The 17,532-nt window shown below is 35.1% G+C and overlaps 1 protein-coding gene across 2 annotated transcripts in view; it reads right to left on the bottom strand.

Annotated features, from left to right (window-relative positions):
* The window catches only part of LOC127843743 (uncharacterized), a 46,012-nt gene that overhangs the window by 21,290 nt on the left and 7,190 nt on the right, over positions 1–17,532 (bottom strand). For both annotated transcript variants that reach the window (XM_052373480.1, XM_052373482.1), the window contains exons 6-8: positions 7,845–7,974; positions 6,611–6,768; positions 92–504 (exon numbers count right to left, since the gene is read on the bottom strand). In XM_052373480.1, the coding sequence (XP_052229440.1) occupies positions 92–504; positions 6,611–6,768; positions 7,845–7,974 (701 nt within the window). The remainder of the gene's footprint in view (positions 1–91; positions 505–6,610; positions 6,769–7,844; positions 7,975–17,532) is intronic.

Raw genomic sequence — 17,532 nt, 5'->3', positions numbered from 1 at the left:
CATAATATATATACTTGTCTGAATTTACATGCAATATTTCATACATCATTTCTTAAATTAAAATGAAAATTGTCTCATAAACATTACTTACAGTCACTGGTTGGTTAGAAAATAAAGATTTAGGAGCTGGCTGTGACTTGGTCATTTTCAAATATGGCACCCAGGAGAACTGTTCCATTGAAATCCCTTTTGGAGGCTGCAATACCTTCCCATTCTTTTCCGAAAACCCAATAGGAAATATATATGGCGAGTCGATATCAGTCCAAAAATCATAGCATTCAGAATATCCGTCAAAGTGCAATCGCACTCGGTAGCCACACACTTCTGCCACGCTGAGAACACAGAATTTTGACTGATGGTTGGGATCGACTCCTTCAAGTTTTAGTCCGACTCGGAAGAGGTTTTTGGCTGATGGGAAAGGGTTCTTGAATAGTCTCGCTGGGGCCTCGACAGCCTTTTCTTGAAGAAGGTATCGCGTCCATACAAACGACTTTGACTTTTTGCCTGTGATAGAAATGTCTCCATCATATGAGCTTGATGGTAAAATATTAAAGTGATATTATGCGCATTTTTCACTGTTGAATTGAGCTTAAAAGAATTAACAGGTCAAAATACATGTACTTAGTTAAAATGTGGTAACTAACCAATTATCTGCAACTCATCTTGCTACCAATTGTTTATAAAAAATATATATTACATGTATATTTGATATTTTACTTGACTGTACAGTCCTCTAAGCCGAGTGAAACTGTCTTTTTATTAGGATCAGAGTTAGTGTTCTTGTGTCATATGAACGAATCTGCACTAAAACTAAATTAAGATTCACATCGTACATGCACGATCAGTTGTCAAACGAAAGTACCGTTGATATTCAAATGCATTATTTTTCTCTTTCCGTGATCTTGTTTTATTATGTTGATGCTGCATTAACAAATATACGTGTATATGAAGTGAAAACACCAAAAATAACCAACGGTTGCGATAGACACCTATAAACATAGCATATACTGTTAGATGCACATAATATCACTTTAACATTTTGTCAATAAATAAACTACCTAGAGTCATGAAGACACACAAAATGTAGACACAAATGACATTTGTTAAATTAACATAAGTTAACGATGGTGGACTTTGCAATAGTACATTTCAATTTTCAGCACACAGCAGCGATATTGTGTAAAGTTCATACTGGCAGTCAAACCATCAATATAACATGATGTACTTAGATGTAAGTATTTCCAGAAATGGAGAACTCCATCCGTAGAGAATTAAAGTTTAGCTCACAAATTGTTGACAATTCTCAGAGACACACTATCCAGAACAACCTTTTTAAGCTTACTAAAAAAATTATAATTGTCAAATATATTGCCACCAAATATTTAAATATTTTTGGACCAGTTTCTAGTTGACTCATTTGATAACCAACAAGAGGGCCAAGATGGCCCTAGTTCGCTCACCTGAGAGGAGTCGGTGCGTTCAATCTTTACCAAATGTCAAACTTGACCTAGATACATGTATTGTCCAGACAAACATCCTGGTCAAGTTTCATCATTATTGAACCAAAACTCTGGCGTATGGAATGTTTTTGTTTTTTGTAAGATTTGACCTGGTTACCTATATTTTGAGTTAACCCCCCTTACCAAACATCAAACTTTGCTTACAAAAATAAATATTATGACCAAGATTCATAAAATCTGAAACAAAATTGTGACCTCTAGAGTGTTTACAAGGCTTTTGTATAATATAATGCAAATTTGGACAATCTAAGAGCAATTATTATGGCATTAATTATGTGATATTGCTCATTGTCGAACTTGACTGAGATCTATTAGCAACTTTGATAAAGAATGCTTGAGAAATGTGAATGCTAGAGTGTTTCCAAACCAAATCTGGACGGATAGACGGCGGGCAAAGACCAATCCTAAACCTCACCTGAGCGATCAGGTGAGCTAAAAAGTGTGTTTCACCGATCTGAGCCAACTTGTCCGAGAAATCAATAAAACAAATGTATTTACTAGGTTTCACGATGATTAGGCAAAAAATGTGACTTCTATAGTGTTCGATCACAAGGTTTCTCTCTAGTCACATGAGGAAAACTGCCCCACCCCACTGGCAGCCATGTTTTTTTACCGATCGGGACCACTTACTTCATGAACTCATCTGAGATATATATATAAAAACAATCTTTTCACCAAGTTTCATGATGATTGGGCAAATAATGTGACTTCTAGAGAGTGTTCACAAGCTTTTTTTTACTATACAGTACAGCCAACGCGGTACAAACATAATCCGCGGCTATGCCACGACCAGAAATTTAGTATGCGGCGGCCGTGTCGAGTGTTCACGCAGCGTATCGCCTAGGCACTCGGCATTGATACGCGCAACAACGCCGAGTCTGTTTTAACTCGCGTACTTTGCGGAGTAAATCCGCCGCATACGTACGCGGCGGATTGAGTGAAAAGATATACACCTACATGTACATTTGTGTAGCATAGAAACCTAGATTTACGCTACTTTCATACTTATTATTTTCACATTTTAATAAGCGATATGGCACGTAATGCGCTTTAACAAATTATTGTTGAATAAATTACGCACAATGTTAATGTTTCGTTCTATTCTGATATGATTTTTATTAAATTTGTAATCCGAAACACACCGAAACACGCTTCCGAATTTTAATGCAAATGCGACATTAACAAATTCTAGCGTCAAATAAACAGTGCTAAAAATATCCTTTGTCTCCATAAAAAGCGCGCGAAAATTATGCAGACATGTACAACGTCGCATGGAAAGTTTGGATGTATTTTGTGTTGTATAAAAAACATGAACATCATGTCAGGCGATTTATGCGGAAAAAAACTGCCCCGATTGGACGTTATTTCATTACATCTTTAAATAGTAACAAATGCCAAAATGTATTTAATACTTAAGAATGATTGCGAAAGTGTGTGTGTCTTGAGCACTTTTATCGTAAATATTTACCGGAATTTGCTTTAAAACTGGAATATACGGGATTATCAGGTAATGATTAGCGATATCAACTGTATAATATAAACAAAATGAAACTACTTTATATACGCATAGTCAAACAATAGTTATAATAAGCTGATAATTAACAAAACAACAATTAAGTGTTGGTTATTGATGTGGCTTCAAACTGCTTATTGTCTCAGCTAAAATATAATAGCAAAAACAACAAGCAATTATAAATCCACCACCTGCTGGAGTCTTGACCACTCGTATGTGCCAAAACATAATTACGTGACATTGTTTATATGCTAATACATGTTGTCGTAAAAATTAAACCCAAAGCAAATATGTTTGTTGATCGTTTAATATAAAGACAATAATTATACGGCGCAATAAACGCACACAAAGTAACTTTAAGTACTTTAGCCGATTCTAAAAATGACAATGGCAAATGATTATTGGAATTTTATTAATACATGCCCGTGATAATCGTAATTTTTGTTTTTATAAATTTGATTTTTTGTATTTGCATTCTTTTAAAATAATAATTATTTCTATCCGGATGACAGCAATTTCTTTAGAAACGGGAATGCAATCACTAACAAGAGCACCGCCTTGCGGGTGCAGACCGCTCATCTATTTTCTTTTTAAAGGTGAAGGGACTCTCATTTTCAATCACAAAGGAGGGAGGGGTGGAGTGAAGAGGGGTGTATAGTGTGGGGTTGTGGACATTTATTACATTATCTTCCAAAAAAAGCGAAAAAAAAAAAAAAAAAAAAAATCGGGGCGGGGGGGGGGGGGGGGGGGGTGGGGGGGGGTTGGTGGGGGGGAGGGCGATGGGGGGTGGGGGGGGGGGGATTTTTTGGGTGCGATGGTTGGACGATATTTCAAACATAACCGTTTAAAAAAAAAATTGGGGGGGGGGGGGGGGCGGTATAGTGTGAGGGTGTGGTGGTAATTTGTGAGATGATCTTACAAAAAAAAAAAAAAAAAAAAATTAAAAAAAAATAATTGGGGGTAGGGGTGGGGTGGGGGGGTGGGGGTATAGTGTGAGGGTGTGGTGGTCATTTGTGAGATGATCTTAAAAAAAAAAAAAAAAATGGGGGGGGGGAGGGGGGAGGTGGGGGGGGAGGGGGGGGGAGGGGGGGGGGGAGGGCACGGGGGACGGTTTGGGTGGAGTCTATTGTGGTATGTCAGGTAAGAGTAGTTTCGTCAAAGTATCAATCAAATCTAATCATAAATAAAGAAGTTATGGCAATTTTAGCAAAATTTAATAATTTGACCTTGAGAGTCAAGGTCATTCAAAGGTCAAGGTAAAATTCAACTTGCCAGTTATAGTAACCTCATGATAGCATGAAAGTATTTGAAGTTTGAAAGCAATAGCCTTGATACTTAAGAAGTAAAGTGGATCGAAACACAAAATTTAACCATATATTAAAAGTTACTAAGTCAAAAAAGGGCCATAATTCCGTAACAATGACAACCAGAGTTATGCAACTTGTCCTTTTACTGTACCCTTATGATAGTTTTTGAGTGTTCCAAGTATGAAAGCAATATCTATGATACTTTAGGGGTAAAGTGGACCAAAACATAAATCTTAACCAAATTTTCAATTTTCTAAGTATAAAGGGCCCATAATTCCATCCAAATGCCAGTCAGAGTTACATAACTTTGCCTGCACGGTCCCCTTATGATAGTTAATAAGTGTTGCAAGTATGAAAGCAATAGCTTTGATACTGTAGGAATAAAGTGGACCTAAACACAAAACTTAATCAAATTTTCAATTTTCTAAGTATAAAAAGGGCACATAATTCTGTCAAAATGCCAGTCAGAGTTACATTACTTTGCCTGCACAGTCCCCTTATGATAGTTAGTAAGTGTTGCAAGTATGAAAGCAATACCTTTGATGCTTAAGGAATAAAATGGACCTAAACACAAAACTTAACCAAAATTTTCAATTTTCTAAGTATAAAAAGGGCACATAATTCTGTCAAAATGCATGCCAGAGTTATCTAACTTTGCCTGCCCAGTCCCCTCATGATAGTAAGTAAGTGTACCAAGTTTGAATGCAATAGCATTGATACTTTCTGAGAAAAGTGGACCTAAACACAAAACTTAACTGGATTCCAACGCCAACGCCAAGGTGATGACAATAGCTCATAATTTTTTTTCAAAAAATAGATGAGCTAAAAACAAAAGAACAGCATACTTTTTTATTAATTAGTTTATCTTTTTTGAATCCACGCACATTAAATTAATTATGATTTGAAATATTATTATAATTGTTCTATTAAATTTCTTTGACTAACTAATCATTTTAAAAAGATTTTGATTTGAAGATGCGCATCGACTCGGCGTCATGTCGCGGATAGCGGCTTGCCTCGGCGGACAGATGCGAAGCTTCACTGCCGCATACTGACGCGGCTTCAATGGCCGACTCGGCATCGACTCATTGCGCCTTGCCGCTGCGGATCTCGAAATATGTTTGTTCCGCGTTGGCTGTACTGTATAAATATAAGAAAACTGCCCCCCCGCAGCCATGTTATTCAATTGACCAGAACCATTTTTGAACTCAACTCTCGTAACAAGGAAACAAATGTTCTGACCAAATTTCATGAAAATTGGGCCAAAAATGTGACTTCTAGAGTGTTCACATGTTTTCACTATGTACATATAGAGAAAAATGCCCCGCCCACTGGCGGCCATGATTTTTCACTGATCTAGACCATTTTCGAACTCGTCCGAGATATCAATAAAACCTATGTTTTGACCAACTTTCATGATGATTGGGCAAAAATTGTGACTTTTAGAGTGTTTACAAGGTTTCTCTATAGCCAAATAAAGAAAACTGACCCGCCCGCTGGCGGCGATGTTTTTCATCCGACCGGAATCACTTTTGAACTCAACCAACATATCATTAAGGCAAACATTTTGACCAAATTTCATGAAAATTGGGCCAAAAATGTGACTTCTAGAAAGGTCAAATGTTTTCACTATATACATATAGAGAAAAAAGCCCCAACCACTGGCGGCCATGTTTTTTCACCGATCTGGACCATTTTTGAACTCGTCCGAGATATCAATAAAACTAATGTTTTGACCAACTTTCATGATGATTGGGCAAAAATTGTGACTTCTAGAGTGTTTACAAGGTTTCTCTATAGCCAAATAAGGAAAACTGACCCGCCCACTGGTGGCCATGTTTTTTAACGGACAAGAACCACTTTTGAACTCAACAACATTTCATTAAGGCCAACATTTTGACAAAGTTACATGAAGATTGGGCATGAAATGTGACTTCTACAGTGCTTACAAGGTTTTTCTTTTTTTTTTACCTAGTGACCTAGTTTTTGACCCAGCATATCCCAGTTTCGAACTCGATCCAGATACCATTGGGAAAAATCTTCTGACCAAGTTTCATAAAGATCCGACAATAAATGTGGCCTCTAGAGTGTTTACGAACAAATGTGGACGGACGGAGGACAGACAAAGACCGGTCACAAAAGCTCACCTGAGCAATCAGGTGAGCTAATAAAAAGTTCATCTAGATTGTATTATAAAGTTGATGTGAAATTAAAGTGTCAAAACTTTAAAAAGTGGTGAAGAAGGTCTATACTAGAACACCAAATTTTACCATAGCTGTTGTGATCTTGCTGTTTGTCTTGTTGATCATTTTCTTTCTTTTCTTCCTTTTCTTTATCCTCCTTCATTATCAAATGTTTCTTGCGCCCCTTTTTAATACCAAGTATGACCTTAGACATATTTCCTGGTTTCTTTACATCGCGCATGTGTCTGTTAAATACACAACATAAATTAAAATACCATTCGCAAGAACATGTGACTGATAAGGGCTCTAATCTGTTTTTCCTGCCAAAATAAAATTTCATTTTACCCATTTAATAAATGTATGGAACTTTGTTAGGAATACTTATCAGAGTTTGCAGTTTCTGCAGCTAGCCATTCTAAAGATCTAAGCAATAATGACTTCGCCGAAATTATAAAAAATAAAATATTTATGATCCTCTGTCAATAACCTGTATTGCTTTACCCATATTGAGCCTGCCTAAAGGCAGAGCGTCATTGTATTGGACAATCAATATTGACCAATCAGAGCACACGCTTTATGAGCGACAGCACTCGTAGGCATGCAATACCGGTAGCTAAATCATGAAGACGACTCGTGACATACATGTAATTTCCACAGAAATTTGGCCAGTTACTTAGAAGAATGAATGGCAACAGGCTGTAATCCTCGTGGAAATTGTGTATTTCATGCATTATACTGAGAAAACATTGTTTCGACTCTTAAAGCATTTTAATAAATTATTGTTGAATTCATTATGCAGTTTTTAATGTTTGTTGAAATCTCCAATGAGCATTAATAAACTTGTAAACCCACTCCAGAGTGTTACTGTTAACCCTTTACCACTTTTACTAATTTTTACAAATTTGTTGTCCCTTAGAAAGTTAAATTTAATTTAAGACCTTTCTTAAAAAATTCAAGTTTTAAAAGCTTCTTTTTTAACCTGTAGATACTGATGAGCGGCGAACAGCATAAAACCTGAACGGACTGCGAGTTACTTGCAGGCTGTTCTGGTTTATGCTTTTTGCATATAGCCATTTTCACTTTGCTTCTGAGTGGGAAAGGGTTAAATCAATTGTTATCAAAAACACACTTACGAATGTAAATATTAACATGTCGTTGACAAATTCTAGCTTCAAATAAACAGTGCTTATTTATAAAATGTTGATTCTTTGTCTCAATCAAAAGGGCACGAAAATTATGCAGCATGTAGGGCCATCTGTAAAAATTTCTGTGAAAAGCACTGAGCTTCTGTTCCACAATTCATAAAAATATTTGAGATTACCTTCCATCAAATGCATCGAGGCATGTCTGATTACAGAACTTTCCTCCCTTTACAAAGTCAGTAATAAATCCATAATCTCCGCAATTCTCACACTGCACAATCTCATCTTTGTTGCTAACTTCTGATTTCACTGAAGTAATTAAAACATAAAGGTATGTTATTTCTTCAGTAAGCAATATGTAAACATGCATATCAAAACGTGTCTTCAAAATGGTAATTTCTATTAATATAATAATAATAATGAACTATTAAACCAAGGGCTGTTTGTAAAACATGCATGCCCCCTATATGGGCTGTCAGTTGTAGTGGCAGCCATTGTGTGAAAACGTTTTTTGTCACTGTGACCTTGACCTTTGACCTAGTGACCTGAAAATCAATAGGGGTCATCTGCCAGTCATGATCAACGAACCTATGAAGTTTCATGATCCTAGGCGTAAGCATTCTTGAGTTATCATCCGAAAACCATTTTACTATTTCGAGTCACTGTGACCTTGACCTTTGACCTAGTGACCTGAAAATCAATAGGGGTCATCTGCCAGTCATGATCAATGAACCTATGAAGTTTCATGATCCTAGGTGAAGCATTCTTGAGTTATCATCCGGAAACTATTTTACTATTTCGAGTCACTGTGAACTTAACCTTTGACCTAGTGACCTGAAAATCAATAGGGGTCATCTGCCAGTCATGATCAATGTACCTATGAAGTTTCATGATCCTAGACCTACGCATTCTTGAGTTATCATCCGGAAACCATTTTACTAGTTCGAGTCACTGTGACCTTGACCTTTGACCTGAAAATCTTTAGGGGTCATCTGCCAGTCATAATCAATGTACCTATGAAGTTTCATGATCCTAGGCCTAAGCGTTCTTGAGTTATCATCTGGAAACCATCTGGTGGACGGACCGACCAACCGACTGACCGACCGACATGTGCAAAACAATATACCCCCTTTTCTTCGAAGGGGGGCATAAAAATAAAACTAGTGAACTACGTAAGAATTTGTAAAATACTAATATATATTAGCTTGCATAAAAGCTTCAATGAACAATAAAAAATTGACACATTCGAACTAACACTTGTCAAAAGCGGCCAGGGACAGATAAATAGTCACAAATAAAATTACAATATTTACTCATACGTTATTGCATTATATAAAACATAATATAAGGACTTCAAATTTCCCTATACAAGAAATTTATAATAAATGAAATGTTTAAATTAACCAGAACTAGAAATGGTGCGGCAGAGGCCAACGCGTATCCCCACGCCGCATGTTTGACCCAGGGGCGCCCCAGGGTTGGTTATGGGGCCATGCATAGTTGAGATTGACCATATTGTCATAAGAGATGTTCAGTATCAATTTGAAGTAAATCGGTGTAGAAATCAAGAAGTTAATGAACAAGAGCTGTCAGAGAAGCGCGCTTGACTATTCGAGTGCTTGACAGTATAACGTAAGCCATCATGGGGAAATTGTTCATATTCAATAATTTATTAGACAATCTTTCAAAAAAAAAAAAGGAAAAAAAATACTCTTTTTTTGGGGGGGGGGGGGATGAGAGGGGGGGAAAATGTGGGGTGGGGTAATTTATTAGATGATGTTTAAAATAAATGGGGGGGGGGTAGGGGGTGAGAGGGGGGTATAATGTGGGGTGTGGTAATTTATTAGATGTTTAAAAAAAAAATTGGGGGGGGGGGGAGGTGGTGGGGGGGGAGAGATTCTGGGAAGGGGCGTGGGGTATTGTTTGGGTGGAATCCATTGTGGTATTCAGGTAAGTGTTGTTTTGTCAAAGTAATAATAAAATGTGATCATAAATAAAGAAGTTATGGCAATTTAAGCAAAATGTTCGATTATCTAAGGGGCCATAATTATGTCAAAATGCTTGATACAGTGGTCTGCTCTTGTTTATAGGTTGGGGTCATGTTGGTAAACAAGTATGCAACATATAAAAGCAATATGTCAAAGGATATAGGAAATATTTGGGGTAGTACGCAAACTTTAACAAAGATTTATCAATAATATGCATATTCTAAGTATAAAAGGGGCAATAATTATGACAAAATGCTTGATAGAGTTGTCTGCTCTTGTTTATAGGTTGGGGTAATGTTGGTTAACAAGTATGCAAATATGAAAGCAATATGTCAAGGGACAAAGAAAATAGTTGGGGTAGTACGCAAACTTTAACATTTGCTGCATATTCTAAGTGGAAAAGGGGCCATAATTATGACAAAATGCTTGATAGAGTTGTCTGCTCTTGTTTATAGGTTGGGGTCATGTTGGTAAACAAGTATGCAAAATATGAAAGCAATATGTCAATGGACAATGAAAATATTTGGGGTAGTACGAAAACTTTAACATTTGCACGCTAACGCAGACGCTAACGGTAACGCTACACCCGCCGGGGTGAGTAGGATAGCTCCACTTTATATATTTCATACAAAATAGTCAAGCTAAATATAACCTAAAAACAAGACTATTGCCAAGCAATATAATTATGTTCCCTACAGGCTCCATCATTGTCAGAAATATATTATTTTTAGATGGTCGCTTAGCGACCATCTAAGGTGGATAGTCTAAAATTCAGGTCGATATGCCTTAGCTACTAGGAGCCCAATACCCGCTTCCTACGCGTATCAGGGCGAGAAAGTGTTGTATAATTTATGCAAGAGGTTTGAGTTCTCCAATTATATTCATTCACAAATGGAAACATGATATTAATATCGTGTTAAATGCAATAGTTTCGAACGGTGCTTTTATAGATAAGAATCAATAAACAATGATCGTATTGTACGTGTCGCGGAGGAGATTGTTTATGAATGAATAAAATAGTCCACTTTCTGCAGCGTCTTCATGACGTAGTATTTTTGCTCAGTCCATTCATAATATGAGGCTATTAATAGATGTGCCTGTCGATAAACAAAGGAAAGTCCACGGGCGATAACAATGCAATAGGTTACGCTCTCACATACACCTCAATGACGTAGTATTCGTAAATTGAGGCTATTAATAGATTCGGGAAAAAGTTAACGCTTATTTATATTCTCAATTTATAAAACATTGAACATAAGTTCAACAATAACTTCAGCGATACGATAGACAAAAACAAAAAAATGTTTCATAATCGCTTTACCCGAATATAACAAACAATTTATAATAATAATACGAATGACCTGTTTTGTAACCTTGTTCATGCTACTACAGCCGGTATTTCTGGAAAACGTTCTTTGGTTCTCAACAGATAGCGGCGATCTTTTGTATTTACGGGTGCTAGCAACGCAATAGTAGAAGGTTAGTAGAAGGTTTAGCTTGTTTTTATTCACAGTTCTCAATACATAGACAGTTGGATATGAGTTCATCAATTACTACAGGCATACTATAGGCAACCTCGAAAATGCTTTATAATCGCTAAAACCGAAAACAACTAAATATATTATATTAAATATATTTATAACAATAAATATCATTTAAAAATGAAGTCGGCGTATACGCTGACTTTGAAATAAAGTTTGCAATTTACTTTTCTAAATAAATAAATACTATTAAACAAAAGTTAAACTATTGTGTTGTGTTTTTCACTTGTAAGTTGCATATTCACCGCATGAAATGTGTGTTAGCATTGTCAAACCACACATTAGTGTGAGTAGATAAAAAATATACTACGGGAGAGCACTTCATATGTGTCCTCATATGCCTTGTTATGAGTATCTTTCTTCACTATCGAAATATATCGTATGTTGATATTTGATTTAAACACAGTTTTCTTTCGACACATTTATATCACACGTCAATAGCGCCGTCATGCGAAAATGGGTCTTATGCGTTTCGGCAAGCATTTGTTAAACCTAACATGTGCTTTTGCGCAGACAGGCCATAGGCCATGCTGTTCGCTATAAAATCACTCAATATGTTATGTTTCTCCTTACCAGAAGGAGAGATAGCTGAGTGGGCTATTTATATGATGGGCCCATTTTCGCATGACGAGGGTCATTACAAATCTCATTGCAAATTGAAAATGCCACATTTAAGAACAATGCTTTTTGATACAAAATTGAATTCAAAATAGCAAACTTGTTAATAATGGCAGCCTATCCACACATTAAGGAATGATTTCCAGACGTGCTGACCAAGTATGGCAAACATTGGGGTATGATAATTAAACGATTTTCTCTTATCGTGACACTATACTATTTCGCTAATGATAGTTTTCTCATCTTGGAGGCGAAATGTGAAATTCTGCGAGATGGATTGTAACGCGTAATTGCAACAGGGCCACAATTTGTGTCATTTGAGCATACAGAGAATAGTCCGCAGGGCTCCCCCTGGCCCAAAAATTTCTGTAGCCAACATTTTAGCCAAATGGATTTTTGTGTAGCCAAATTTTAGAAACTGTAGCCAAAGTATTAGCAAAGCATTCGGAACCGCCTGTTGTAAGTATAGGCTACAGTAGTGTAAAAGAAGAAACTAAACAAAGAAGCTTTAATATGTTTATTACTATAATCATCATGTGTGCATAACAAAAGAAACACAGTTGTGCATCAAAGTACACATTAGTCATAGCCGACACTACAGCCGCTTCACTTTTGGATATTGCTGCAGCCTGCGCATTTGTCATGGATGTTTTCAGACTAGACGCTTGTGAGGCCTCTTTGTGATCTGAAATAAACAAAATCAAATATGCTAAATTTCAAAACAAAAAGCTCATTTTGAAAAGTGTCAATATATATTTATTATGAACATGAATTATTATTGTTATTTTTAATATATTATTAATAATATAAAAAATATTCATGTTTATACATTTTAATATTAATGATTGTCATTCTTTTTTATTACATTTAGATTTTTCGTGTTTTGAAATGTTGTCTTTTTTTCAACATACTACACCCAGAAGTGAATGAATTTGATTTTTGAAACTGTATGCATATTTTGCAATACATCGTTTTTGATTTTGCACTATAATCTAACCACATGAATTCCTAAAGCCAAACATCTTTAATTGATCTATTATCAGATTTGGTTTTTTTTGAGACCGGGTCATTAGATTCGTCAGAGTCCAAAGGACGCTTATTGCCTATGGTCGCCATTATGGCAGTCACAATTTCCGACACCTTCGCCGTAAATGTCAAGGGTTTTATACCCCTTCATCTATCGTCATTCACAATTGTAACGCATTAAGCCTTTAATCATTACAAACATTACGAACTTCTCGAAATTAAAATCAATTATTAACTTCTTTACTTACGTTCATTGTGTGACTAAGTTGATAATCCGCTAACGGCTCTACTCAAATTGATTGAAATCGGCAGCAATTTTTAATCAGATGTTATTGTTTATTTAAGCTGATAAGATCGACGGTTACACCAGTCAGTTTCCTTTGTCTCGATATCCGGTTTCTGACAGGTGTTAATGCAGATTGCGAATCAATTTTGCGGGTCAATAATACGGCGATGTATTGAAGCACAGTCTAAAGCTGAAAGAGTTTACTATCTGGAATGGCATTTGTCAGGAAAATAATTGTTTGGCAAAAACGTCCAGCGAACAATTTTTTTCCTGACAAAAATCGTTCGCCGTACGTTTTCGCCAAACGATTATTTTATTCGCCGAATTTGCTAAATTTTCGCCATTGGCGAATCTGGCGAACGGCAGCGGAAGCCCTGAGTCCGGAATTCCTTACACTGAACAGTGCTACATCCTTTGAATTGAGCACATACGCAGTGATGTAGCAAAAATTCAGACGTTGTATCTCGAATCAGCTTATTAAATATTCGAAAATATTCATGCGTGTCTGTTGGCGTTATGTAAAAGTAACTAAGATGAAAACTGAGTAAAACAGCTACGCGTAAAAGCGCATTAGTGCTCTATACCTATGTTTATGTCAGCGTTGTTGACACTGTGTGAACTGCTCGGGTAACAAGTAAAGCATAAACAGCAATGTTTATATACTTTAATTCCTCCATATACAAGATACGAAGATTATTGTATATTTTGAATTTGTATATGGTGTCAAAAATCAAAAGTTTTGTACACGGAACTTTCATTATGAATTTATATTCTTGGTGAGATAGTTATTTGATATTAGAAAAAATATTCCTTTAATATGATGGTGACTGCAAATTTTCTTTATATTATGTTCTCATTACCATTTTCATCATACTTTCTATCGGCTAAAACACGGTATTGGTGCTCATAAGGGAATTTTCATGTTATATGCATGAAAAAGAAAAAGTAAACACGATAAGAATAAATATTAAAGATTGGTAAGCCTGGCATATACCTCTCTTACTTTCCTGAAAATTTCAAGAGATTTGTGTAGCCCATTCTTGAGATATGCATGGAAACAAGCTCTAAAAATGGCCATTTTTGAGCGTTATGCAGTCTCACTCGAAAAAAGCTTGAATATAAAATAGAGAATTCTCGAAATATCATACTGAAATTGTGCATTTATTGGTCTGGTTTTATTCAGAATTCTATCCTGCAAATGTTGCTTCTTGAATTAAAGAAATCGGTAAAATATTATGGATTTTATAAGCAAAATACCCTCAGTAGAAGGTTTGTTTCAACACTGAAATTCAAACATTAATCTGTTGTTATATGCCAATATTGTGTACAAAATGACATTAATTATAACTTTTATTGACATCTAGAACTCGACTGTATATTATAATAAGTAGTTAAACCATTTAAATCACATTTCTAGCAAAGATATTCGAATGAGAGCTTGTTCTTTGTCAAACTTTCCAGTTCTAAATTTTGTAGTGTCTGTAACCTTTACAAGTTTATATGGCAATAATTTTGTTGTTTCATTATGGAAAAGTATAAATCCTACATTGGCTCATGTGTCTCCATGTGATGTCCAAGTTGGCCAAAATTGGTGGTGCTGTATTGTACCATTAAAAAACAGCAACTCAATAAAAAAAGTTACAGACACTACAAAAATGTGTAAAAAATGAAGGAAAACAATCCCTGTTCTATTTCTCATAAATATTTTGTTTTACTCATGAGAAACTTCTATCTTTTATGTTGGAATGTTACATCATACATTGTGCAATAGATTAATGTGCAAAAAAAGGTAAAGCAAGACCTCTTGGGATGAAATATTATAAGCATTCTTGTGGAATTATTTTATGAACAATTTATTTAGGAACAATATAACCTGATTTTCTTTTTCTAAAATGATTTATCTAAATATGTCTGTGTTCTTTACGATGATACAACCCTTTAATATGGAGAGAAGACAAGAGCAAACCTCTTGTAATGACTCAGGTATGTATCTACCATTTTGATTATGCTACGCTATAATTCGTAGTGTCTGTAACCACTAACTTCCTTCTGTAAGCCTTAAACCTTTTTTGTTATATGTGAGTAAAATGAAACAAAATTATATTTTGTATTACATTGCTGATGTCTAAGGTGCATTATTTAGACATTTTCTGTCTGAAATTTGAAATATTTATCATTATAATGTAAATAAATTGTCTTCATAGTGTAGCTTTCTATAAACTGGCATTTTTTCAATTATCTCCTAGAATATGCAATTGGAAACATAGTTTTTTGCATTAAATATCATGAGAACAGTTAATCCAAACAAAACCATTTGAGAATTTACTGAGATCAGACACAATATCAAACAGTTTGTTTTGATGGTCATATGGTTAGAGACTCTACAATGCCTACACATTTAACTTATTATTGTTCATGCTATCAAAGAGCATATGAAATCATTTTTAAAGCTAAGGTGATGAGTTTTAACCATGTTTGAAGTAACTTCTGTTTTTTACTTTGATCCAAATGGCTGCATTTAATCATTTCCTTTGCTTATGAATGGATCAATGAAGACATGCGCACTGTATGCTGTACACTACATGTATATAAATTTACATTCTTATACTTTAATTAGTAGCAGAAACTTTGAAGAAAGGAAAATGAATTTTGTTTCCGTTCTTGTTTCAGGAAGCAAAGATAAATCAAGCAAAAAAGAAAAGATATAGAAGATATTTGTTGGATTCGGTGGATTATCGATTTTAATTCACGAGTGATCATATAAAATAATATTTTCGCCACGAGTGAAAATATATTTTTTCTATGATCACGAGTGAATTAAAATAGATATTCCACCGAATCCAACAAATTTTCTTTTTATTTTATGCTTTTTTTTACAGTTTATATACATTTTTAAAGAGTTTAACTAAAGAATTATGCTGCGATTATGACGTCATTTCGTAAAACAATGACGTCATTTCACAGGAAACAGTGAAAATTATCGATAATTTTCACTGATAATTTTCACTGTTTGAAACAGTGGAATGATCAGTTTTAATTCACTGATATTTCTCTATAAACCACCGGAAAGCATAAAATAAAAAATAACACTAGGTTTGGCTGCTTGAAGGTTAAGCATTGGGAGAACAAACAAAAATATGAGAAGCTAAAATACAACTATGATGCCTTCGTAGCTGCTAGGCTAGAGCAAAAGAATGGAATCAAAGGACATTTTAGTGTTTGCTTTGGAACAGAAATCAGATTGAAATACATTTATTTTGAAAGTTAAGCAAATTTGGCCTGGAAGAGATGACTGTTTACAGGAATCAATAGATGTCATCTTGTTTATAGCGCACAAGATCCGGAGATATTATTGAAAGTGGACTTCGCAAATTCAAATTCAGTGCAAACATTACTTAAAGCTTAAACTTCTCTGTGATTATCTTGATAGCTAGAGTAACAAAGGGTTATAAATACATCACTGATTTGCTGCTTGCGAAATTACTTTTTTTTTACACTGAAATGTTTGGAAAGTTTTCTGCACATTATTTGGTAATGCTTATTACTGCATAATGAAATTCTAGATTATATTAATTTGAAACTCTATACAGGTGTGCCAATTCATATGAGATGCCAAACTCATAATGTCAGATTAGTCTTCTTTGACTTGTATGTGCCCAGCACTGAGAATTGTCAAGCTACACGTCTCCTGGACAGCTATTGTTACCCCATGTGTAGTGTCTGTAACCAACTCAGATCATGTACACAAAAAATGTGTTTTAACTAAAATTCTAACAGATCAAAAATCATTCGATATAATGTTCAAGTCACTGTTTTTATGTAAACTTGCTTTTATAGTGCATTTTTTAATGCTTTATGCCATTCTGCAACTGTTTTTGGAATCATATATTTTGGTAGTGTCTGTAATCAAACTTATGAGCATGCAATTCTACCTTTTATGAAAACTTATGCTTTTTCAAACCAATTGTTTCGATTTATTTTGTTTGAATATACTTCCTGGTTTCAGACAAATGCCTAATTAGCTATCTTGTGGGTCTATAATAAAAGTTATAGAAAAGTTTCTTGCTTGGTTCTCTTTTGGTCTGATACCTGATTAATAAATGCTTTGATTTAGTAATCACTTTTGGTTTTTTGCTTTATTTCAACAGTTTATAACCTGTAGTTGATGTTAAAGTGAAAATATCTGAAGTTTTGAAGTTCTGCTATGTTTTTCTTGCATGTTATATGACTAGTGTAGTGTCTGTAACTTGTATTATACCATAGGCTGAAAATGTTAGATAAAAAAATAATGCATGCATGATCAAATAAAATTCAACTTGATTTGAGTAGGGGATGCCTTGAGCTTTAAAAATAACACCAAGGAAATGCTGTATCTACAATTTCAATTTTTTAGGTGAGTGAGACTACT

This window comes from Dreissena polymorpha, chromosome 9 (assembly GCF_020536995.1).
Source record: "Dreissena polymorpha isolate Duluth1 chromosome 9, UMN_Dpol_1.0, whole genome shotgun sequence".
In the NCBI taxonomy this organism is placed as follows: Eukaryota; Metazoa; Mollusca; class Bivalvia; order Myida; family Dreissenidae; genus Dreissena; species Dreissena polymorpha.
This window is presented reverse-complemented; position numbering and strand designations above follow the sequence as displayed.